This window comes from Mauremys mutica, chromosome 15 (genome assembly GCF_020497125.1).
Source record: "Mauremys mutica isolate MM-2020 ecotype Southern chromosome 15, ASM2049712v1, whole genome shotgun sequence".
Taxonomy (NCBI): Eukaryota; Metazoa; Chordata; order Testudines; family Geoemydidae; genus Mauremys; species Mauremys mutica.
The window spans coordinates 2,236,582-2,261,463 of record NC_059086.1 but is presented as its reverse complement, the minus strand read 5'-3'; the positions used below and the strand labels follow the sequence as shown (position 1 = coordinate 2,261,463).

Here is a 24,882-nt window from a genome sequence, read left to right as displayed (position 1 = left end):
TTTTAAAAATGTTTAAGAAGCTTAATTTAAAATTAAATTAAAATGCAGAGTCCGCCCTCCCCGCCCCGGTGGCCAGGACCCGGGCAGTGTGAGTGCCACTGAAAATCAGCTCGAGTGCTGCCTTTCGCACACACACGTGCCTTAGGTTGCCTACCCCTGGTCTACACAGCTGGTTTTAGTGTTGCTGTGTGAAACCCACAAGCCTGAGTCTGTGGAGCTAGGATCTGAAAGTCACTGCCATAGGTTTTAAAATGCAGTGTTGACATACACTTAGGTGCAACCAGAATATATATTTGTGCTAGTTGCTTTCACCCACTGTAAATAAACTCACCTTAAATATATACATTTGACACATTCTTTATTAGGTGCTCAGTTCAGCTGCTGAGATTCCAAGAGGCAGAACATTCACAGTTTCGACATGAGGAGCGTTCATCATATTGGAAATCGTTTGTCAGTAACCCCTGATAGCGGTTCTCCACCCCACCCCCTTCTCAGACCCCCCCTGCACTCTTGGGAGCTGGATGTTGAAAAGGGGGTGCGGAAAAGGCGGGGCCATGCCCCAGCAGAGCAGTCTGCAGAGCTAGGATCGAACCTGCTTCATCCCAAGAGATGAACCAGTTGAGGAATATTTGGAGAAAAGTGCATAGAGCCCCAAAAATGATTCCAGGGCTGGAAAAAACACTTTACAATGAGAGACTTAAGGAGCTCGATCCGTTTAGTGAATCGAGAAGATCAAGAGGTGACTTGATTAGTGTATAAGTACCTCCCTGGGAAGAAAATATCTGCTGCTCAAGGGCTCTTTAATCTAGCAGAGACAGGCGGAACAAGAACAAAGGGCGGGAAGTTAAACCCAGACAAATCAGAGTTAGTAGGAAGGCAGATTGACAGGGAGGGTGATTAACCACAGGAACGAACTCCCAAGGAAAGTGGCGGATTCTCCATTTCTTAAAGATTTCAGATCATGGCTGACTTTCTGGAAGAGAGACTTTAACCAGACAAATTACTTGGCTCAGTACAGGGATAAGGCTGAACTAATCTGGCCTGTGTGATACGGAAAATCAAACTAGATGGTTCTTTCTGGCCTTGAATGTTATGAATTAGTGCAAAATGATTAGTGCAAAATTATCTATTCAATTTCTCCTAATGCATCCTCCTTAACTGATTTTTTTTTTTTATTGCATCTTGTTAGGTATTTGTTGCTGATCCTCCCGGGAGACGTTTCTGTCACCTCTTCCAGGTTAGGTGAGGGTAGCAAGCTCCAACCACTGAAAGGCAGAAACAAAACCGAACCGTTTAGGCAACCCAAGTCTTTGTGTATCTTCGAGGCTGTGTGTCAAGATAAGTGCTGCAAAACAGAACCCCTGTTGGAAGCTGCTTTAGAAAAGATAGTTGCGTGGGTCGTAGGAAAGAAAAATGCAAGGGGTGGCGCAATATTTCACTAGCATTTTTTATACTTGAGTGAGTCAAGAAACAACTCTGTCCACTGCAGAGTGTTCAGTGGGGCCCTCCGGTGGAGGCTGGGTGATGCACTGGGTAAACATGTTAGTCCTTTGCCACTGGCGTGATGGCTGGCATGGTTTGTCCGAGCTACGCCCAAGCCCGGAAAGGCAATATGGTGATAGAGAGCATTGGCAGATCTGTGTGTGGGAAGCCTGGGATGGAATAGCCAGGAGATGGGCAAGATTGTGGGACGTCTGCAGTGGTGGTGGGGTGGAGGCAGGAGTGTATAGCAGGGTTGGGAGGCTGATCGGGACCAAGGCACCATGGCACGGCTGTGGGGAAGGAGCCCGGGAGGGGACAAGAAGGAGAGAGGGGTTGTGGTTTGGGATTGCAGGTGGACTTGGGCTGAGATCGTGGTGGGGGCACTGTACTAGGAGGTGGGGGGCCTCCGGGTCAGGATTGAGGTGCAGCGGCAAAGCGGTTGGAGACCCAGGAGCAGCTCGGCACTTTGCAGAGCTGAGTGGGAGAAGTTTGTCCTGCTTGGCTCAAACCAGCCCTTCTTCCTTCCACTGCGGAGCAGGTGCCCCTAATGCCGTCTCTTGAAGGACAAGGCAAGGGGGTGATCACGAGGATGGTTTGGTGCGTGCCCAGACCCAGCAGTGGGCATGAGGTGCCGCCGCACAGCAGGGCAGGGCAGCCTGAACACCGAAGCTCGTGAGCATGAGCCTCAGGTTTACTAATGGCTGCTGCAAAAGGAATAGGGGTCTCGGCTCAGCTAGCGCCCAGCGTTGGGGCAAAGATCAGCAGTCGAGATGATGAGCGAGAGGCGGTAACCCGGGCTTCTCACCTCCTTCTGCGTCATGGTGATCGTCCCAGCACCGGCTTTGTCATACTCTTGGCACTGCCCTGCCACGACAAAAAGAAAGCGAGACTTAGCAGGCAGCTGTGTCCCACATAACGCTCCCCCCACCCCCCTTTACATCCCAATTTGCATCACTGATTCCACGGTGTTGAAATTCAGCAATCCCAACATGCCCTGGAGTTGACATCACGTGCCCATAACATTCAAGTGAGTGGAGCGTTCTGAGCCGTTGTTCCAGTTTAGGTCTGTTTCCAAAGCCATGTGGCCCGCCCCACAGATTGCTTTTAAATCCTCTTCTTAAATGAGCGGCTGGGTTACCCACTGATTAATACGGGGAGCCAAAGCTCAGCTAGTGCAGCAACCTCACGCCCTGCTCTGACGCTGTCTCCCCCATACTGCCCGTTCTCGTGCTGGCTTCCTGTCTCTTGCTACAAGACACACCCCAGTTCAGTAAGAACCTGGGCTCGCTATTGGGGTCGCTGGGTGAGATCTCCAGCCTGTGCTGAACGGGAGGGACAGATTGAGATGGTCAGAATGATCTATTCTGGCCTTAACATCTCTGAATCTCCTGCATGGGATTCAAACCTCTCCTCCTCACCTTCAGCCCCCTTTAAAACTCTCCATTCTCCATCTCCTCCTATTCCTCCCTTCCCCAGCTAGCACCCGGGTTGCCACCGGGTCACGTTGCAAGGGCTTTATTTCTCCCGGCTCGTTCTGAGGAGACCGATTGGATGAAGTGGAAAGGTGGGGAGAAGAGGGGTTACGAATGGTTGCTGACACTGCGGTGTTCTTAGCATGGGATTTGTGCACATGGTTCTGCTGCTGGAGAGGTGTGGATCTGCACCGTCACTGACGGCGGAGCTGCTAATCATCTGTTAGCCTAGCGGGAGACCGCACTTACTGAAGATGGCTTCCAGCTGCACCATGCAGGACAGGAAGTTGTCGAAGTTGATCATCAGGTAACGGTCGCGGTATTTGCTCGTGATGGTCTCCCTCAGCTGGTGGTTCAAGTGAAAACCTGCGTGCAAAGGGCGAAACGGACAGCGAAGGCCTGAGATTCACACAGTGTTCGGACTTTCACTGGGGCTTGTTGTGCAGTTGCAGCTCGTACCCAGGCTGATTTTGTCTTCTCCAGTTTAATGCACCTCAATATCTACAGACACCTACTCGGAGCTGGGGCACTTAATGGATGTCTCCTGTGCTGGACAGGTGGTGTGGTCTAGCACAGGCGTGGGGACTCGAGAGCGCTGCGACCTCTGCAAGTTACTTAATTTCACAAAGAGGCAGTGAGGCTAAGGGAATCCCTATTTAATTACTCTAAACGGCTTTGAGCTCTTGAATGGAAGGGGAAAGCCCTGGCAGGAGCTTAAAGAGAGGAAGAGGGGGAGGGGAACAGAGGCGTAGGAAGGTGACTGGCCCAGTCACCCAACAGGTCTGTGGCCGTGCTCAGAGTCCGGACTCATGGCCCTAGTTTACAAACACTGGGCATGTTTAGTCTTGAGAACAGACGACTGAGGGAGAACCTGAGCATAGCCAGGAGGGGCTGTTACAAAGAGGATGGGGATCAGTTGTTCTCCGTGTCCAGTGAAGGTAGGACAGGAAGTGATGGGCTTAATCTGCAACAAGGGAGATTTAGGTTGGATCGAAGTAGAAACTTTCTAGCCCTCTGGGACGGGCGTCCAAGGGAGGTTGTGGGATCCCCGTCGCTGGGTTGGAGAGACCCCTGTCGGGGGTGGTCTAACTTTCCGTGGCCCAGCCTCAGTGGAGGGGGCTGGTGTCGCTGACTGCCTGAGGCCCCATCCAGCCCGACGTTTCTCTGATTTGAGGATTGCTGAGACTATTGCACAGCGGGTCAGGCAAGCAACCCACATTTTCCTCCCAGTCGCCGGGATTTCCTGAGCTTGAGAAATGGCAGCGACGCTTTAGAAATCGGTAGCAGCATTTCCAAGGTGCTGGGCGGGGGAGGTGGGGGACACCTCCAGGATTTTTTACCAGAGGGTTAAACCCTATTTCTGCACTGAGATGTGCAGTAAAACACAACCCAGCCATAGGGTGGCTCTCTGACTGTGTTGCCTTGTCTCTATCCTCACGCACATGTGAGCAGAGTTCCACAGAGGGGGCCCCCCCCTTGATCCCTGCAGCTGGCCAGCTGCTGTTTCACCTTAGACCCCTCCAAGAGGCTTCACCCTTTTGGCAGGCGTGGCCAATGCTGTTCCTGCGTCCCACCAGAGAGACCCACCAGAGGTCACATAGCCCCAGCCGTTCCTTTGTCGCTCTCCTTTAACTGCTGACACCACCCCCCTCCTTACCCGCTGCATCCAGCGCCAGCTGCATTTCATGGATGTTCATCGTCCCCGAGCGATCCACGTCGTACTTGGTGAAGACAGCCTGTCAAATGGGAGCAGGAGTGTCGGGATCCAAGAGAGGATACGGGCTTAAAATCCCACACACCTATCCCTGAGCCAGAGGCCAGCGCCAAGAGGAATCGAATTCAGGGGTTTACAAGGAGATCAATGCACATGCAACCCCCTGGTCAGTGTATTTTGTGGGTCTCTGACCCCTGTTAGTGCTGGGAAGCTGCAGCTCTCCCTGACTTGGCTGAAAGTTGTGACTCCTTGGCAATAGCTCGGAGAGGTGTGAACTGCCTCTGTCCATCTCGGGAAAGGGTGAACGCAGAGGCCCAGTAATCATTTAGGTGTGAGATAACACTTTGATTCCTGATTTTAAAACGGGGAGCGGTGCCTTGTTTTGGTGACTCACAGGGGCAGAGCTTGGAAGAGCATCGATCTTCCCCTATCCACTGGAGCCCGTTTCCTGGGCAGCCTCCAGAAATGGGAATTGTTTGCCTCTCTGGAAGGGCAATATGGCTAATAACCCAGCTGCTGCATCCCTCGGGGGTGGGGGGGACTCGAACCCGCGACTTTCTGCCACCGCGTGTACCTCCCATTCTTGAATCTTGCTCCACAGGTGCTTGAACTCTGGCAGTGTCAGTTTTCCCGTCTTGCTGTGCTGATGCTGCTCAGTGAAGGGAAAACACCAGCCCAGCGCAGGGAGGAGACGTGCGGCTCTCTCCAATTCCTGCTTCATACCCGGCTGGCTTTTGTAGCAAAGGGGATCCTGTCTCAACTTGCCCTGTTCTCCCACCACCATCCCCTGTTCAGCTTGGTGTCTGTGGGCTGCTCCCAGAACGGGGAGCCCCATTCGGGGATTCTCCGCAAGAGGTGGACGTGGCTGTTTGGACAGTGGCGTATGCTGTGACTGGGGGTAACCCACCCTGGTCTACATAGGTGGTTATCAGGCTCCTGCAGCTCACGCCTGTGGGATGTGAGCCCTGCATCTCAATGGGAATTAGGTGCCTTAATACCTCGGAGGAGCTGGGACAAACTTCTTTAGCTCACACGGTGGTCGGCACGTGCTCCTAGGTCCAGGGTTCAAACCCCTCGGACCCAAGTGGGATTACCCCTTTGAGCTCATTGATGGGGTTTCCCAGGGGGAGGGTCGGGGATCCAAAGTCCTCAGATCCCTTCATCCTACGAGAGCCGGACCCCAGAGGCTCTGCCCCTTCCTTATTCATGCAAACAGCTCCCTCCTGCCCCAGCGAGGTCCCGTTCCCAGGCGGCTCTGGAGCTCAGCTCAGGCCAACCCCACCCATAGAGCAAATGTAGGAATTGCCTGAAACCAGGGATCCAGCTACTCCCGTTTCCCATCTCCAACAGTGGCTGGCTCTAGAGGACAGTGGAAGAGCCGCACAATAGGCAGATATGGGACAATCTACCCCCTTGATCTGTAATACCCATTGCCAGCAAAAGAAGATGGAGGCTGAGCATTGCTCTCCCAGTTACAGCTGAGTTCCCTCATGCCAAGGCCCTTGTCGTGGGGTTACCCTGTCCTGGGCCGGGTGATGCCATGTGATGTTTGTTTCTTAACATCTCCCACCCTAGTTTTCTTCTCCAAAGGATACATCAAAGTGCTGGATGATCTTCTGGCAGAGCTCCAGGCCAAACCCATCTGTCTTCAGCTGACTCTCTGCAAGGTAAGAATGTGGCGGTGTTAGATAAAGGCTTGTCTCATACCAGTGGCGGAGACGGGGCTTTGCCCATCATCTTCGCCAGGCCTGCAGCTGTCAAGAGGTGCCGAAGCAGCCTGAAGGGTTTGCCATGCTCCTGGAGGGGAGGGGAGTCTAGTGGTTGGAATGGGGAGGCTGGGGGTTAGGACGGCTGGGTTCTGTCCTTGGCTCTGGGAAGGGAGTGGATTCCACGGGGGGGTTGGGAGTCAGGAGGGGATTAAGTTCTACTGGTTGATACTGGAATTGGGGGTCAGGACTTCTGGGTTCTATTCGCAGCTCTTCCAGTAGAGGACAGAGAGTGTTGTCCAATGGTTGGAGCAGGCGGCCGAGGCTGGGGGGGGTCAAGACTGCTGGATTCTATTTCTGCTGCTGGGAGGAAATGTCACCTAATGGTTAGAGAGAGGGGACTGAGAGTCACCACTGATGAGTGATATTCTTAGCTCATGGTGATCGGAGGGGCTGAGTGGGGGGAGAGTGTATTGTGTTGTCCAGTGGTTAGAGCAGAGGACTGGGAGCCAGGACTCCTGGCTTCTCTTCCTGCCTCTGCTGCAGACTGGCTGTGCAACCTTGGGCACGTCACTTCTCCTCTCCCGTGCCTCAGTTTCCCCATCCCTCACAGGAGGAGAACTGTGCTGCCCTACCTCGCAAGGGGGAAAGGCCAAGTGTGCCACCGGCTGGACAGGTCCAGTCTGAACTGGTCAAACACTGGCTCCTGTGGTGCTGAACTGATTTATTTCCATTGCCACCAGACCCTTTCCCGTCTCGAGAGGGAGAACGCCTGGGGCAGGCCGACTTTCCACCCTCTAAGCTGAGTCCATTGGAGGTTGCGGACAGTCGGGGCTGGTTTGGGATTAAAGCTCCTCTCTGGGGTAGCAGCGCTGGCCAGGGAAGGGTAGAGGTGATTGCGCAGGGGTACTCACGCTTTGCCGTGACCTTGTTCAGGATATCCTGCAGTTTGGCAGCGTCGATCTGCTTGTCCTGCCAACCAAGCAACACGAGTGGGTTGAAATGGGGTTTCCCAGGGGCAGGATGGATGGTCCAGGGGTTAGCAAGCTGCCTGGTACCGGGTTCAATTCCTTGCTTTGCTACAGACTCCCTGTGTCAACCTGGGCAAGTCACTTAGCTTCTCTGTGCCTCAGTTTTCCCACTGTACAATAGGGATAATCACACTTCCCTACCTCTCAGGGTGTGGTAGGAGGATGAGAACATCAGAGCTGCCACACTGGGTCAGACCAGGGTCCATCTTGCCCAGTATCCTGTCTCTGACAGTGGCCCGTATGGGGAAGTGTACAGAACAGGGCAATCATGGAATGATCCACCCCTGGCTTCCGGCAGTGAGAGGTTTCGGGTTGCCCCGAGCATGGGGTTGTGTCCCTGACCATTTTGGCTAATAGCCATTGGTGGATCTGTTCTTTTTTGAACCCCGTTATACTTTTGGCCATCACAACATCCCCTGGCAATGAGTTCCACAGGTTAATTGTGCATTGCATGAAAAAGTACTTCCTCGTGTTTGTGTTAAACCTGCTGAATGCTCATTTCACTGGGTGACCCCTGGTGTTCGTATTGTGGGAAAGGGTAAATAACACTTCTCGGTTCATTGCTTCCACACCGTTCATGATTTTCTAGACCTCTGTTATATTCCCCGTCCCCTCAGCTGTCTCTTTTCTAAGCTGAACAACCCTAATCTACATGAGAGAGGATGGGGTGCTCAGGTACGGTGTTAATGGGGGGCAGACAGATACCATTGGACTGACTGACTTCCCCCCATAGAGAACATTGGAAATAGCCAGTTGCCTTTTCCATCCTTGCAACCCCTGTGTCACTTCAGTTCGTCTGAGGTCAGAACTTGGCCCCAAGAGCAACTCAAAGCGTTCGTGGGAGATCCGGAGCCCGGCTCTGTAGAAAAAGACCCCAATAACCCGTCCCAGTCAAACCCAGCATCCTCCCCACCCCACTCACCGGTCCTGCAAGCTTCAGGAAGGTTTGCTCAAACTCCTTCTCGTTGGGGATTCTCTGGGGAAAGAGGGACACGTTTTCAGGCCTGTGACATTTTGCCTAAAATATTTTCACCTGTGAAGAACCTCGGTGGAATCTTCTCCTGCACTGCAAGAGGCTCTGCTCTGGGTGCTGCTAGTGGGGGCCAGGAAATGAGGGCTCCTTGGGGTGAGACCTGGTAGGAAACTTGCCCCAGCATGAAATGCTGAGGAAGAACCATGCCCCAAATTTTCCATTTGGTTTCGGATGGTTCCTAGGTTTTTAGGCCCTCCGAGGGAAGGTTTTCTCCTTTGCATTTCTAACCGGCTGCAGATGGGGGGCAAAGGGGCTGTCAGTGCACAAATCCGCACTCATTTCCTTACAGCCATCTGGGGCTTATTGACTGCCCCGTTCCTCCACCTGAATCCACATGGATAGTGGCTGAGTTTGTCCTGCAGAATATTCTGAGAGCTGCTGGCTGAGGGGTTTTGTGCTTCCTGGCTAGGTGTGTTTCACCAGCGCGTGGACTTAGCCCCGCGTTGGGGACAGTGTTGAAAATTCCTGGGAAGCGCATTGAGATGCTGGGATGGAACCTGCTTCGCTGGTAAGCCTGACTGTTCAGAGTAAATTAGCCGAGACGCTGTTACCTGAAGGGGTCTCATGTCTGCTCTGATTTCATCATCGATTTCCCTGGAAGACACAAGAATATTGCACAATAGCTTGTTAAGATGGGCACTCAGTGTCTGTCTATCTGAGGTACTTCGATGGCCTTCTGTTCCTGGGGACCTGAACGCCTCAGCCTCTTCAGTGTATTTATCCTCCTACGCCTGTGAGGTTGGGAGGTGCCTTTCTCCCCATTGCACAGACAGCGGGAGTGAGGCTGTGAATGACTTGCCCATGGTACAGAGGAAGACTTTGGCCGCCCCGGGAACTGAGTCTCCTTAACCTTCCTCCCAGTATTGGGTTGGTTTCTTTACCCTTTTCCTTCTCCCTCTTCTCGATCATCTTCCTTTTGTTTAGCCATTTAGAGCCAGCGTTCCAGCCCCTCTGGGAGAGCACTTAGACGTGCTTAAAGTTAAGCATGTGCTTTGCAAAACAGGGATGGATTTAAGCATGTGCTTAAAATGCACTGCAGAACTGGGGCCTTGAACTGTGCCATGGCGCCTGCTGCTGCCCAATAGAGGGCGCTGTCCCGCCGGGCCACACCCACACCCCATTTGATCCTTTTCACAGCTCCGGTGTTAGGAGCCCGCTCTGCAGTGATGGGGTCGACAGAATCGCCATGCAGCGGGTGAGAAAGGCATATGCAGCGCCTCGAGGTGCCAGCCTGCTGTATGACATGGATTAGATGTCACACCCCCCTCTAGTGAGCTAGGTATTTAACTTTGTAATAAAATAGTAATAATTGGAGATATACCAATCTCCTAGAACTGGAAGGGACCTTGAAAGGTCATCGAGTCCAGCCCCCTGCCTTCACTAGCAGGACCAATTTTTGCCCCAGATCCCTAAGTGGCCCCCTCAAGGATTGAACTCACAACCCTGGGTTTAGCAGGCCAATGCTCAAACCACCGAGCTATCCCTCCCGGGATGGGGAAACTGAGGCACGGAGCAGGGCCATGACTTGCCCAAGGTCACACGGGGAGACGGGGGAAGAATTGGGAAAAGAATCCCAGTCTCTTGAATCCCAGCCCCCGTGCTCTGACCACTAGCTAATATTCCCTTGGAGATCCAGGAAAAGAACCCAGGAGTCCTGACTCCCCCATTCCCTTCCCAGGAGTCATAAGCCCCCATCTTTAACCTAACCGTTCCCCCACACATCTGGGGCAGGGCTCCCACAGTCCTGACTCCCAGCCCCTTGCTTTAACCCCTCAGCCATGCTGTCGATGGCTGTCAAAGTGCAAGGCACTATTAAACTGGATGCGCCAACCCCGCGCCGTGCAAACCCCTGTTCACGGCTTCTCTTTGCAAGGCCCGCGGGTGTCAGGAAGCCGGGACTCACAGGAACTTGTTTGCCTTCTCCGTGAAGATGCGCAGGGAGAAGCTGGACTCCTCCATCGGGTAGCCAGTGCTGGGGATGATGAGATAATCCCCCGGCGGCAGCCTGTAGCGGCCGGTGACATCCCTCATGGGCACGTGCGAGGTCCAACCCACGGCACGGAGAGACGGGAGCAGCGCCCTCCTCTGGGACACGTTCTTCAGCTCCAGGTACTGCGGGGAGATGGGTCTGAAATCAGAGGGAGTCGGGTACCGAAATGACTCCGAGGGTCTGGGCCAGTCAGTCTGGAACCTGGTCAGCGGCAGGGGATTGGAGTCAGCTGGGGCGGGGTCCAGCTGGTGCAGAGGTGCTGGGTTTCCTTGCCTCCGAGCCAGTGCAAACCAGCTGAGTTCCTTGCAAGCCACTGGAGTGACACCAGTTTACACCAGCTGCCGATCTGGCCCCACTGACACCAAAAACGACACCAATTTATACCACCTGGGGATCTGGCCCTGTTCACTCCTTTCGTTGATCTTCCCTGCAGGTCCCCCCCATGGCCCAAGCTCCTCTCTGCGCCATCCCCACCAGCATCCCCATGTTTTAACCACTGCGAATCAGCCGTCCGGCCGCGCGCTGGGAGGGAGTCTGGCCCGCGCGCTGGGGGGAATCACCACCTCTCTCGCTAGTTACCTCCTTGGGCATCTGCAAGAGAAAAACAGCAGGGGGGGAATGAGAGCAACTGAGCAAGAAACCCTGGTGGTCCCCTCCCCTGCCCAGGGCTCTAGTGCCTCCTCCGCTGGGACACGGGGCGATCTCTGAGGAGGGGCTGCTCACGCAGCGTCACTCACGAGGCGCGTCGGGTATGGGGGTCCCCAGCGGGCTGCAGAACCTGCTCTGTTCCCGGTCTCCAGAGCTGGCTGGAGCAGGCAGCTCCCTTCCAGCCACACCCCGACCTGCCCCGGGTTTCTCAAGGAAGCGGTAAGAGGCTGCAGCAGCCTTGTGGTGAAGGCTGGAGACTGGGCATCAGTTCGCATCTCTCTGGGCCTCCCTTCCCCATCTGTCAAACGGGGGCGAATGCTCCTACCTCCGCCTGTTCAGGGGCTGGGGGGCAGGGGCTGTCTCGCTCGACGTCTGCGCAGCACCTGGGGCCACACGCAGCCCGATCTCGGTGGGGTTCCAGGCAGGGCCCAGCGCGAGGCGGCCTTGACCTCAGTTGGGGCGTCTCGCTCCTCTTTGACCTGTCCCCCTTCCCAGCACCCAAAATCCCCCTTGCTAATACCTCCTTCCCCGCCCCACCCCCCGGCCCGGTGTTGACTCTTCTGGGGGGATTACTCGCCTCTGGCGTTAAGGGGGCCAGGGTCTCACCTTGGCTCCTACTGCAGATCCAAGCGCTGCGGGACAGTTGCCCCGAGCCCCTTGGCCAGGGACAGGGAGCAGAGCAGCTGGCAGCCCCTTGGGGCCGTCACTCTCCGCTGGGTGGCCAGAGGAGGTTTGGTGTATTGGGCCAGTGAGCTCAGCGGGAGGTGCTCCGGCTTCCCCCGGGCGGGGTGGGGCCCCTTGCACTTCCCGGGCTCAGCCCTTACCTTCAGGATCTCAAAGCCAATGGGCAGAAAGTCCTTTCCCCGCTTCCTGTCCTGGCGCCGGTCCCTCTGCATCAGGGAGACCAGCAGGGTGCAGCTGGGGTCCGGGCGCTGCTTCCGCAGGTCGGCCTCATCCGCCTCCAGCAGGCGGACGCGGTACTGGGGGTTCATCCAGAAGCTGTCTGCGGGGGCGAGGCCAGGCCAGGCGCACATTGGGAGGGGGGGGGCTCCACCCATAGGGTGTCGCCTCCCCAATGAACTTTGTGCTTTGGGGGGGGCCCTTGGGCCAAAGAACCTCCCCCACCCCTAGGAATGTCTGCACTTGCTTCAGCGTGGAACAGCCCCCACTGCCTCTGCACCCACTCCCCCAGCCCGTGGGAGGGGGGGGCCGTGGATCTGCCTAGTCATTAATCCCCCAACCCCATCCCAGGTTCTGCCCTAAGGGCCTTTAGCGGGCAGGTCCCCCCCCACACACACGCAGAGCCCCTGACTCCTGCACCCTGCCCCTCAATCCCGACCCGCAGCCCCCCGCTGTCCCAGCCCTGTTCTCCCCGGTGACCCCCGGTTCTGCCCCTGCCCCTCAATCCCGACCCGCAGCCCCCTGTAATTCCAGGGCCGGCTGCTGTGTTGACGTCCCTCGGTGCTCAGTCTCTGGGGGTTTCTCAGTGGGGACAAGCTGTGGGGCTCAGGCTGAGGGTCAGCAGCTTTCGTTCCCCCTGACCTAGCCTGGGTGTGAGCCCAGGCAAAGGGCTCACGGGCCAGTCCCTGTCCCCTCCCCTCCTTCGGGCAGAGCCCTTTACCTCGAAGGCCTGAGCTCCTGCACCCGCCGGCGGTATAGCCAGTGCTCCAGCGCCCCTGGAAGGAGCAGATGTTCCAGCCGAGCCCCTTCTCCTCTTCCAGCAAGTCTGGAGTCAGGCTGCAGATCTCCAGGGCGTCAAAGTACCGCAGGAAGTCGTCCATTTGCATCCTGTGCGTTGAGACAGACCGAGAGAGCCGGGAGGTGCAGACACAGCCCAGTGCTGGTCCGTCAGGGAGCCCTGGAGCAGGATCCAGCGGCCCAGCTCCCCCGCTGGCAGCAATCAGCGCCGTCCTGTCAACTCCACTGGAGCGGCAGCAGTTTGCACAGCAGCTGGGGATTGGGCCCCCTCCTCTCCCCACGCTCGTAGAGCCTCACAGGCGACCTAGCCTGTCTCGTTACTACGTCACTGTCCCATAGCACGGGGGGGGGAGTGGGCTGGTTCCATCTAGCAGGACAGGGCGCCAGAGCGGGAGTCCCAAGGCCTGGGTTCTGTTCCAAGCCCTGCCACTGGCCTGCTGGGTGGCCTTGTGCCAGGCGCGTCCCCGCCCTGTGCCTCAGTTTCCCCTCCCAACCTTTGTCCATTTGGACTGTAACTTCTCTGGGGCAGCCCCTGGCACAAAGTGGGCCCTGATCATGGTCGGGGTCCGTGCAGCCCCTGGCACAACGGGGATCCCGATCTCGGTCGGAGGCCCAGGCACTACCACAATACTACTGGTGGTAACCATAGTAACGCTGAACAGTGCCGCCTGTCATTGAACATACCTGACATGCCCCGTGCTGCCCTTTCCCACCCCGGCCCCGGTATCCGGTCCCCCTTTGTTGGGTGTGGGGCTGGGTCTCTTACCAGAATTCCCCATCTTCCTTTCTCACTCGTAGGCTCTTCTGGAGCTGGGGCTCCAGCCCTGCCCACAGCGGGGAGCTGAGAAGGAGAAGGGTGCGGGGGTTAAATGTGATACCCACGACTCTGCCACCCAGTGTCTGGGCCATACAGACCCCACATCTGCCCCAGAGTTACTGGCTCAGGTCCTTTAGCTCTGGCGGCTGAGGCTTGTGCTTTGAGATGCAGAGTCCCACTTGTGATGGGGAGAGTCACCAGGGTTTCACACAGTCTTACAAGTTCTTTGTGTGCGAGCAAGTGGTCAGTCTTTGAAGAAACCCTTGTCGTTAATTTCATTTCGGGGCCCTCTGGGGGGTTTGCGCTCCACCCTAATCTCCCTAACTTGAGTCAGCTCTTGGGGGTGGAGCCGGGAACTGCGGGTGGGGCTGAGATCCCTGAATGAGGGGCTCACCTCCGTGCTGTGTGGGAGCAGCCTTGCTCCAGGATTGGTGTTCTAGTGTCTTTAGTAAGTTGTACTGAGAACATTCCCGGAGGCCACATCCCTGATTTCTCTTCCAATGGGAAACTGACCCCCCAACGCCCCATACGCTGCTGCTGCTGCTTGCAGAGGGTGACAAGCTGGGGAGCACGGGAGCATAAGTGAACGGAGCTGGGTCTGGCAGCTCAGGCTGGGGAGGTTTGTGTTCCAGAGTCCTGGGTGCAATCGCTGCTCACCCATAAAGCAACGCGGCCTGGGGGCAGTGGATGTTGAAAGCACTTGTCAGAACACCGCCGTGTTCCTCATTAAAACTCGGTGTTTCTCTCGAGTCCCCCCCCCCCGCCCCCGCTTTTCCCCGCACTCACTGGTCGCTCCACCGGCCGTTCCACTCCACCTTTCCCCAGGGGTTCCTCAGCCTCAGCAGCTTAAGCCTCTTGCCCCCGTGATCCAGCTGTACAAAGGCACGCGGGGAAACGGGCTTGAATCGTGGCACGCGGGCGCCATTCAGGAAGGGTGCTGGGACCCTGCCCGGCCCATCACTCTGACCAGTCATGGCTCATTGTTTCCTAGGGCCTGTCTGTGGCTGCCTGTCGACTCTCGTGTGATCCGTAGCCCGTACCCCAATCTGTCATTCTGTTCTCTGTACAGCGCCTAGCGCTGTGGGGCTCTGGTCTGTGATAGGCTCCCAGGTGCTACAGTGATGTGGTAATTATCGAAGGATGGAGCGCCTCTGGCCTCAGTTTCCCCATTTGTGTAATGGGTCTAATAACCCTTTCGTGGGCTATTTAGATCAGCAGTGGGCAACTAGAAGGCAGCAGAGGGAGACAATGTGGGGTGTGGGGGGGATGGAGTCCTGACAGCCTGTCGCCGCGGCGGGGGCGGGGGTGGGATGCCCTGGCGGGGGGCAGTTAGCAAACCCGCCCTGCAGCAGCAGGTCCTGTCCTGCAGGCTGGGCCCAGCTCCCCCTCAGCCCGCTGGCTCTCACCACAGCATCATGTGATGTGCACATCCACACGCAGGCGAGGTGCTCCCCGGGGATATCTCCCCTTGGCGCCGCCTGAGCCGGGCTGGACGACGACCCAGCGGGCCAGGCCGGCTCCCTGGTTTACACTGGATGCCCACTGGGGCAGGGATTGTCTGTGCAGCACCTGGCACGAAGGGGCTCTGATCTCGCTGGGGGCTCCTGCGATACCCATCACAGAGGTAACCCGGCTGCGTGTCTGCCCCAGGATCAACCCAGCGCTGCCCGGCCCTGCCCTCCCTCAGCCAGTGGAAGGAGGGGTAGCTACGGGCCCACCTTGCGAACACCCGTTATGGAGTAGGCGTGTCCCTTCACCAGCCCCTCTGGCGTGTGTCCCTCCATGTCCTCCTGCCGGGTGATCTAGGGAAGAGGGAGAAAACATCCCCACAATCAGGCTTTGCGACGGGGCCCCGATCTCGGCTGGGGTCTGGGTGGCGCCCGGCGCGACGGGGCTCTGATCTCGGCTGGGGTCTGGGCAGCGCCCGGCGCGACGGGGCCCTGATCTCAGCTGGGGTCTGGGTGGCGCCTGGCGCGACGGGGCCCTGATCTCGGCTGGGGTCTGGGTGGCGCCCGGCCCGACGGGGCCCTGATCTCGGCTGGGGTCCGGGCTGCATCCAGTGTGATGATGGGCTTTAGTGGGGCACTACCATACGACACCTAATAATGAACCACATCCATTTTCCATTACAGTCACCGGCCCCCTGTCAGAGCAGCAAATCGCCTACGTCTGCAGAGAAACGTTGCAGGTGAGTGCGGGAAGCCCCCTCACGCTGGCCTCCAACCTGGGGCAGCTCAGCTCTCCGGGGGGCGTCTCAGCTCTAACAACGGTGACCGAATGGAGGCTGGGCAGGGGCCGCTCAGGCCGGGCTAAACCCCCTGATCTCGGTCGGGGTCTGGGCGGCGCCCGGCGCGACGGGGCCCTGATCTCGGTCGGGGTCTCTGGTAGCCAATATCGTAGCAGGCTCCTAAAGAGCTGTGTGGCCCAGCCATCACTAGCAGGAGCCAGGACCACGGGGGAGAAGTGCAACCCTCACACATGCCAGGAGCTGGGACTCGCAGATTAAGATTCCAAGCTCCGGGGTTCAAGTTCTGCTCCTGGTGCTCCACCCGAGGCCCATTATTACATCGGCGGCTGAGAGAAGAGATTCTCCGCACGCTCACCTTGATGTGTGCCCCCATCAGAGACCTCTTCGTGAGCGCCGCGCGGATGACTTTGAAGAGCTCTGGATTGGGCATCTTGAGCTGGTAGGTTTCCCCGACCCCGCCCGTGAAGTCCACGAAGGCCTCGTTCATGTACCCGCCGTTCATGGCCTCGTAAGAGCCGTTGAGCCTGAAATGGAGCAGCGAAGGGGAAGGAGAAAGGGAGCACGCAGGATTGGGAGGCAGGACTTCTGGGCTCTGTGCCCAGCTACAGGAGGAAAGTGAGGTCTGGTGGATTAGAGCGGGGGGGGTTGGGACTCAGGACTCCTGGGGCCTATGCCAATGACTGTGTGGATTTGGACAGGCTCTGTGCCTCAGTTTCCCCTGCTGTCAACTTGAGAGAATGACCCTTTGCCCCTTTTCTCGGCTCTCTGAGTTCTCTGGTCAGCCAGTGTGACGTCAGTGCCAAGGGTTGCTCTCTGTTGTCCAGCAGCTACGTTGCCCCATGGGAGTGCAAGGTTGAGCGCAAAGCTACCCGGGCAGAGATCCGCCAACTCACTTGGCATAGGCCTTCTCCAGCAGGGGCATCCAGAATTCATCGCTCTGGCAGGAGCGCACGAAGACCAGTTCTCCGTTCTTCACCGGCAGCCGGTCGTCAACCACCACATCCACCCACTGCCCGTACTGCCAGAACTGGAGGGTAAGAACCCATTAGCACAGTGCATGCTGCTACCGGACCCATCGGAGCTCGACCCTGTCAGTCCAACCCAGGGGGTCCCCGCCCCTGTGATCTGGGAGCTGCTCCCTAGAAATCCTACAGCATCTCAGAGGGGGAACATCTTAGAGCTGTTCCGAAAAGGGGGTTTTCTGCTGGAAAACCCACAATATTGAATAGAGTTTATGGCCAGAACAGACCATCAGCTCCTCTAGTCTGCCTTGGATTCCACAGGCCAATACATTTCAGTCAGCGACTCCAGTATTAAGCCCAGTGGCGTTAGTCCCTGAGATCTCCCTGACTCAGTTTAGGAAGGCAGAAGCCGGTCCCTGGTATCCAAAAAGTTGAGAAACACTGAACCAAAGCCTTTCCGTTCAACAGTGTCACTATGGTGCCTTATGGGAGTTGTAGTTCAGTCACCTTGTGTTCCCATTCTCCTCTATGGGCCAACCCCTCTGGCTGGACTACATCTCCCATGATGCCCCATGGCCCAGGATGCCTATAGAACACACCCTCCAGCAGGCAAGATAGTGATGCATCCTGGGAGATGTAGTCCAAACCCAGGAGCCCTGACCATACTGGAGAACAAATTCTTGAGACCCTGGAACTACAATTCCCATAAGGCACCATGGTGGCAATTTTTTAAATCAAAATATGTCACGTTTTTGGGTATTTGATGGGAAAAATTTTGGCAAGGCCCTCAATCCGGGATCAGCCCCCACGGCAGCACCCTCCTATTGGAACGTCTCCAGTACAGAGCGCTGCCGGGGTTAACGGTACCCACTGGTCAGTGCCATGAAGCTCAGAGCCAAATTCCCCGCGCGAATGAGGCTGTTCCGAGCTGGGGTTTTCGCTTAGTCCAGATTGATGCATTGGGGCGGGGGAGGATGCCAGTTTGCTGGAACATCACAGGTTTGGGAGCTGGACCTGAATGACTCTGATTGCTGCTTAGGGGAGATTGGAAACCATAAGCGGGGGGGATGGAGCCTAGGGGTTAGGAGAAGGTGACTAGCACATCCTGAGAGAGGGATTTCCATGAGACCATAAGGAGTGACATGGAGCAGCGGCCAGGGCTGAGCCGTGGGTGCCTCTCGCTTCTGACAATCGGACCCTTCGTCCGTTCGGTCTTTTTGCGTTGTGGACAGGGCCGGATCCAGCTTTTTTTGCTGCCCCAAGCGGTGAAGGGGGGAAAAAAACCCAGCTGTGATCGGCGGCACTTCGGCGGCTGCTCTACCACGCTGCTTCAGTCTTCAGCAGCAATTCGGTGGCCCATCCTTCCCTCCCTGCTGCCAAATTGCTGCCGAAGACCCGGACGTGCCGCCCCAAGCACCTGCTTCCTGCGCTGGTGCCTGGAGCCGGCCCCGGTTGTGAATGGACAGCACCTGACGCATCGGCACCCTGGGGCCCCTGACGTGCCAACCCTGATGTAAAGACTCCCTTTCACTCCTAATGCACAGCCTAGGCTCCCACCCTGCAACTGCCCGAGCCATCCCCCTCGCCAGGTGGGGAAATGCCCCCTCCGTCCACCGCCATCCGCCAGCTCCTCTGACCAGCCCCATTTTGGTCCCACAGGCTGGACAACTCACCTGGAAATGGAAGATGCCAGCATAGTCCTCCTGTGCGAAGCTTTGCCCCCTGGGTACCACCCTCTGCATGAGCCGTGGCTCGAGGGTGAGAGACGCAGCTGCAGCCAGGAACCAGCAGTTGCCTGTTGGAGGGGTGAGTCGATTTGGACGGTTCTGTTGCACTGGATCATTTGAACCCGCGACCTTTGGTGCTACCGGCGACAGCTAACCCAGCTGCATTGGCCCAGAGACAGACAGGGCCACTGTACCTGGATTCCCAGTCTGTGGTCCAGCAAGGGCTCCCGGCTCCCCAACCGCCACCTCTCTTGGGCGGAGACCCGGGTCTCTCTCCCTCCTGACCCAGGGTCGCAGCCCCTGCCTACACGGTGAACTCCCCAGCAGCACAGACTGCCTAGGAATCCCACCGAGCCTTGTTCCTTTCCCTGCAAACTCTCAACACTTTCCAAGCTCTGCATTAGTCTGCTGCAATAACACGCAAACCTTCGCGTTTCGAATACAATGTGCTCCTAAGAGGCGGATGTTAAACCGTATTGAATGACGTTTAATTCAATAAGGTTTGTTCCTGGGAAACTGCAGGGAAATTCTCTCTCATGCCCATGGACCACAGGAGAGCAGCGCTGCGTCCCACATGTGCCGCTCCAGGCACCGCAGTTGTGAGGCTGCAGCTACTGCCCGCGGGTGGCGTGAGGACTCTGCAAGCGGGGCCAAGTTTTCAGCCCACCTTTTTGCGCATCGTCCGAGGTGGAGGATGAAACCACGCGCAGGGCGCTCAGAAGGGGAGGAGAAGGTGCTTACCCAGCTTGCCCTGCATGACATCAGTCCGGCTCATGTCCTCTTCTATGAACTTTGGGGACCTGCAAATTTCCTGCAAGATAGAATAGAGACGGGAGCTTTCTGGTTTGAGGAGGAAAGTCCAGCATGGAAATTATACAGCAGGAGAGGAATGAATGGTTGTCATTTTTGATACCACGATGGCAGGCGTCACCAGGTGGCGCTGTTACACATAGTCTTCCAAGTTCTGAGTGTGCGAGCAAGGTTTGCGACTCATGCAGACATGCTGTGTAGCTGTTAGTTTGGGGTTACACAAGGGTTTTGCGTAGAGGCAACTTGGGGAGAGAGGGAGCTGGGAGAGTAGCCAGCTAGTTTGCTCTCTGCCTTTTGCACTATTGAGTGTCAGTTCCTGGGGCAGAGTTGCTCCATGAGCATTGGCGTTGGTCCCAGGACAAGCTATCGCCCTGCATGCTGTTTGACCATCTCACATCAAGACTGGGGCATGGATGTTACACCTAGAATAGACACACACTCCACATCAGTGATTTCTCCCCCAAAGGGAAGCCAAACTGCCGGGCTCCAGACACCTGCTGCCATTCAGCACTGGGGCAACGCTGGTGTCAGCAGTGGGATACTAGTGCCAGAAGAAGGGGCACTACAGATGTTGAGTGTTCTCATCTGAAAGCTATCGATCCCTGTTCCTACCCCTCTGTCCACCGTGCATTCTTCACTAGCAACTGTAGCCTCAGCAGCAAACGACTTGCCACTGCTGTGGGGGCACAGTACAGATGGGGCGTGGCGGGGTGTTAGGCCGATCTCAGGACCTTTCATCCATTCCAGCTGATGGGAAATTTCCTATTTGCAGCTGAGCTTGCAAGATTTCCACCATCCCAGACCAAATTGTTGCCAGAGCACCTTGCGTGGAACCCAAGTCCTGGTTTGACTCAAGTCGGCACTGGGATCCCTTTGACAATGGCGTGAGAGCCTGCCTCAGTCAGTGCTCGCCGCGGGACACGCCTGGATACAGGAAGAATCGGCAACCTGACCTCTGCCCAACTCCGGTTTCTGATACTGAAACAAATCACCTGTCACTTGGCTAATCCTAAAGCAAACAGCCGGAAGCTACACGGCTGCCTGTGCTGCAACGGTGACTGAGGAGAGATCTTCAGGCTAAGAAAACGAGTCACCTTCTTAATTAGAGACTTGCATTCTTGCCCTGTTAAGTGACAGTTTTGTTTGTACCCTGGGCCGCTGCCACCGCCCGTGTGCCAGCCCAATTCCCGATGAACGAGACACTGCGGTTACTTATTACACTAGCTCCTAGAGGTCCAGTTTGGAACCAGGGAAACTGAGGCCCCAGAGAGATACAGTAACTTGTCCAAGGTCACGCCGGGGGCGGTTAACCAGGATTTGAACCCTGAGTCTGCGTCCAGTGTCTTAACCACAAGGCCAAGCTTCCTCAGCTTAGATGCAGGGACTCTCTCCCTTTGTGTGTCTACATCTGGCACAACGGGGCCCCGATCTCAGTCGGGGTCTGGGCAGCGCCTGGTGTGACAGGGCCCTGATCTCGGTCGGGATCTGGGCAGCTCCCAGCGTGACAAGGGGCCCTGATCTCGGTCGGGATCTGGGCAGCTCCCGGCGTGACAAGGGGCCCTGATCTCGGTCGGGATCTGGGCAGCTCCCAGCGTGACAAGGGGCCCTGATCTCGGTCGGGGTCTGGGCAGCTCCCGGCGTGACAAGGGGCCCTGATCTCGGTCGGGATCTGGGCAGCTCCCGGCGTGACAAGGGGCCCTGATCTCGGTCGGGGTCTGGGCAGCACCCGGCGTGACAAGGGGCCCTGATCTCGGTCGGGGTCTGGGCAGCGCCCGGCGTGACAAGGGGCCCTGATCTCGGTCGGGGTCTGGGCAGCTCCCGGCGTGACAAGGGGCCCTGATCTCGGTCGGGATCTGGGCAGCACCCGGCGTGACAAGGGGCCCTGATCTCGGTCGGGGTCTGGGCAGCTCCCGGCGTGACAAGGGGCCCTGATCTCGGTCGGGATCTGGGCAGCACCCGGCGTGACAAGGGGCCCTGATCTCGGTCGGGATCTGGGCAGCTCCCGGCGTGACAAGGGGCCCTGATCTCGGTCGGGGTCTGGGCAGCACCCGGCGTGACAAGGGGCCCTGATCTCGGTCGGGGTCTGGGCAGCGCCCGGCGTGACAAGGGGCCCTGATCTCGGTCGGGATCTGGGCAGCTCCCGGCGTGACAAGGGGCCCTGATCTCGGTCGGGATCTGGGCAGCTCCCGGCGTGACAAGGGGCCCTGATCTCGGTCGGGGTCTGGGCAGCGCCTGGTGTGACAAGGGGCCCTGATCTCGGTCGGGATCTGGGCAGCGCCCGGCGTGACAAGGGGCCCTGATCTCGGTCGGGATCTGGGCAGCGCCCGGCGTGACAAGGGGCCCTGATCTCGGTCGGGATCTGGGCAGCGCCCGGCGTGACAAGGGGCCCTGATCTCGGTCGGGGTCTGGGCAGCGCCCGGCGTGACAAGGGGCCCTGATCTCGGTCGGGGTCTGGGCAGCTCCCGGTGTGACAAGGGGCCCTGATCTCGGTCGGGGAGACTAGGCACTAATAAGACCCAGCAGCGCAGCATCCTCCCGTCCTCAGGAGACTCGTGGGGATTCCCATCTTGGCTCTCCTTGAGGAGGGAGCCAGTGGCAGGAGACCCCTGAACCCTGTCTGCAGGAAGCACTGGCTGGCTGCGAAAGCATCAGACCTACCTGTGGCCTCTTCCACTCCAGCCCCCTAATATTCTCAGACCCAAGTCCGAGTTGCCAGTATCCGAGTGAGCTGGGGACGGCGTCGAAGAGCAGGTCGGTGAAGAGGCGTCGCTCCTGCAGGCATTGCTGCTTGAGCTCCTGGTACCCCTGCCCCGAGTGCGGGACGGCCTGGGCGGGCGCCGAGCTCGGGTCGCCGATGAGCCGGACGGTGATCCCGGGGGAAGCCATGCTCAGCAGTGCCGGCAACGCTCTGCACCAGGCACCTGTGCCGTCGCACGGGCGTGTCCTAGTGAAACCCAGGGCCAATGTTTATTAGCCTTTGTCAACAGCCGGGTTCTGCTCCACATTAAACAAAGCTGGAGGGAGCTGGTTATTGATCTAAGTCCGCACGCACTGTGGGTGCTGTTAACCCTTCGCAGGGCTGGGGGTTGGTCCCATCCTGCCTGTGTCCTATTTGACTGTTGATTTGGGTGTTGAGTGGTGGAGAGGGGGGAGGGATGGACTAGTGGTTACAGCAGGGGCGAGCAGAAGCGCAGGACTCCTGGGTTCCATTGACACGTCTCCTCTCTGGACCTCACTTTCCCCATCCTGCTGGTAACATGCAAATGGGCCGAAGTGTTCAGAGCCGGTTGCCTAAAGTAAGGTTCTTTGGTCTGTCTCTCGGTGCTGTGCGCTGCCGGTGCCCAGTGTTCTGTGGGAGCTGAGTGCCCCCAAATCCCAGTGAAATCAGTCCCACACCCAGCCCAGAGTCCTGGCTCCCAACCCCCTGCTCTAGCCATTAGACCCCACTCCCCTCCCAGAGCCGGGACAGAACCCAGGAGTCCTGGCTCCCCAGCCCCCCCTGCTCTAGCCATTAGACCCCACTCCCCTCCCAGAGCCGGGACAGAACCCAGGAGTCCTGGCTCCCAGCCCCCCTGTTCTAACCACTAGATACCACTCCCCTCCCAGAGCAGGAAATAGAACCCAGGAGTCCTGGCTCCCAGCCCCCCCTGCTCTAACCACTAGATCCCACTCCCCTCCCAGGGCAGGAAATAGAACACAGGAGTCCTGGCGCTCATAGCACCCCCATTCCTCTCTCAGACCCAGGCATAGAACCCAGGAGTCCTGGCCCCCCAAAGCCCACTGAAGTAAATGAACACACTCACTCACTGTGTAAGTTTTGGCCCAAGATATAAAGGGGTTAATTCCGTATCTGGGGCGCTTCTGGTGAGTGGGCACCTTTGCTACTCTAGAGCTCATAAAACCATGTGTTATCAGGCCCTGCGGAGGAGCCGCCCAGCCTGTGCCTGCCCTGCCATGCGCTGGAGTGACGCTGACGCTTTGCCTGAGCTCGCTACACAGCACAAGTGCCTGGGCTCGAGACGGGAGCTGCTGGTCCCTCCCGGCCCCGACCCCCTCGGATGGAGGCAATAACCGAGTTCCCTCGCTAGCTACGCGGCCCGGCTGCAGACGCGCACCGGGCTGCACCGGTGGGCACTGCCACGGGAGGCTGGGAGGGGGCTCCCCGCTATGGTGAAGGATCCGACCCGATTCCTGGACCCTGCAGGTGTTCACCGGAGCTGAAACCCAGTTTGCTTTGTCCTGTGTAGCTTCCCCTCCCCTCGGGGGGTGCCCAGGAGTCCTGGCCGACCCCCACGTGCTCAGCTATCGCGATCCAGCGCCTAGTGACCAAGGGAGACCAGGTCCCCATGGTGCCAGCTGCTGGACAAGCACAAAGTAGGACACACGGCGTGTGCCTCAGAGAGCTCTCGGGCTAAATCGCCCATCAGAGCCCCACCCCAGAACGCAGCTCAGGGAGATGCCTCCTTAGCAGCAGCCACTGGGGGGCTGCAGGGCAGGACTGAGCTGTGTGTGTTGGGGGGGATCCCAGGCTGGGATAGCAGAGGGGCTGCGGGTCGGGAGTGAGGGACATCGGCAGCAATAGCTTCTGTGACTCCAGTCCAACTTGGCTACAGCACCTTCTGCTGGCTCATCAGGCTATGGCAAAGCCTGCAGAGCCACTGGACATTATTTTTGAAAATTCGTGGCGATCGGAGGAGGTCCCAGACGATTGGAAAACGGCAAATATAGTGATGGGAAGAAAGAGAACCCAGGGAACTACAGACTGGTCAGCCTCACTTCAGTCCCCGGCAAAATCCCGGAGCAGGTCTCAAGGAATCCATTCTGAAGCACTTGGAGGAGAGGAAGGTGATCAGGAACAGTCAGCATGGATTCACCAAGGGCAGGTCAAGCCTGACCAACCTGATTGCTTTCTATGATGAGATCACTGGCTCTGTGGATATGGGGAAAGCAGTGGACGTGATATATCTTGACTTTAGAAAAGCTTTTGATACGATTGCCCACAGTATTCTTGCCAGCAAGTTAAAGAAGTACGGATTGGGATGAATGGACTATACGGTGGATAGAAATCTGGCTAGATTGTCAGGCTCAATGGCTCAATGTCTGGTTGGCAGCCGGTATCAAGCGGAGTGCCCCAAGGGTCGGTCCTGGGGCCGGTTTTGTTCAACATCTTTGTTAATGATCTGGATGATGGGATGAATTGCACCCTCAGCAAGTTCGCAGATGACACTAATCTAGGGGGAGAGGTAGGTACGCTGGAGGGTAGGGATAGGGTCCAGAGTGGCTTAGACAAATTGGAGGACAGTTCAACAAGGACAAGTGCAGAGTCCTGCACTTAGGACGGAAGAATCCCAGGCACTGCTACAGACTAGGGAGCGAATGGCTAGGAAGCAGTTCTGCAGAAATGGACCTAGGGGTTACAGTGGACGAGAAGCTGGATATGAGTTGACAGTGTGCCCTTGTTGCCAAGCAAGCTAATGGCGTTTTGGGCTGTATAAGTAGGGGCATTGCCAGCAGATCGAGGGATGTGATCCTTCCCCTCTATTC

The 24,882-nt window shown here is 57.4% G+C and overlaps 1 protein-coding gene across 1 annotated transcript; it reads right to left on the bottom strand.

The window, feature by feature from the left end:
• Nucleotides 1-518: 518 nt before the first annotated feature.
• Nucleotides 519-22,224, bottom strand: LOC123350454 (calpain-12-like). The gene is made up of 21 exons (XM_044989076.1): nt 21,997-22,224; nt 19,270-19,339; nt 18,475-18,596; nt 16,733-16,866; nt 16,195-16,363; nt 15,310-15,393; nt 14,378-14,463; nt 13,541-13,615; nt 12,698-12,864; nt 11,901-12,079; nt 11,008-11,019; nt 10,342-10,550; nt 8,990-9,032; nt 8,328-8,381; nt 7,289-7,346; nt 6,264-6,328; nt 5,243-5,311; nt 4,612-4,690; nt 3,204-3,320; nt 2,288-2,346; nt 519-1,265 (listed from the first exon to the last, which is right to left on the bottom strand). Exons 1-21 carry the CDS (start codon nt 22,222-22,224, stop codon nt 1,239-1,241), a joined length of 2,106 nt encoding a protein of 701 aa, XP_044845011.1. The 3' UTR covers nt 519-1,238.
• Between the last annotated feature and the right edge of the window lie 2,658 nt (nt 22,225-24,882).

What these genes read in the sequence shown, in the direction of transcription:
- LOC123350454 (XM_044989076.1), bottom strand. Translation starts at nt 22,224, where the DNA reads ATGGCTTCCCCCGGGATCACCGTCCGGCTCATCGGCGACCCGAGCTCG. An exon ending in AAGGAAGATGGGGAATTCTG is followed by an intron (nt 12,865 to 13,540) that starts GTAAGAGACCCA and finishes CTCAACGCACAG; the next exon opens with GATGCAAATGGACGACTTCC. An exon ending in GCTGGCGCTGGATGCAGCGG is followed by an intron (nt 3,321 to 4,611) that starts GTAAGGAGGGGG and finishes CTTTGCACGCAG; the next exon opens with GTTTTCACTTGAACCACCAG.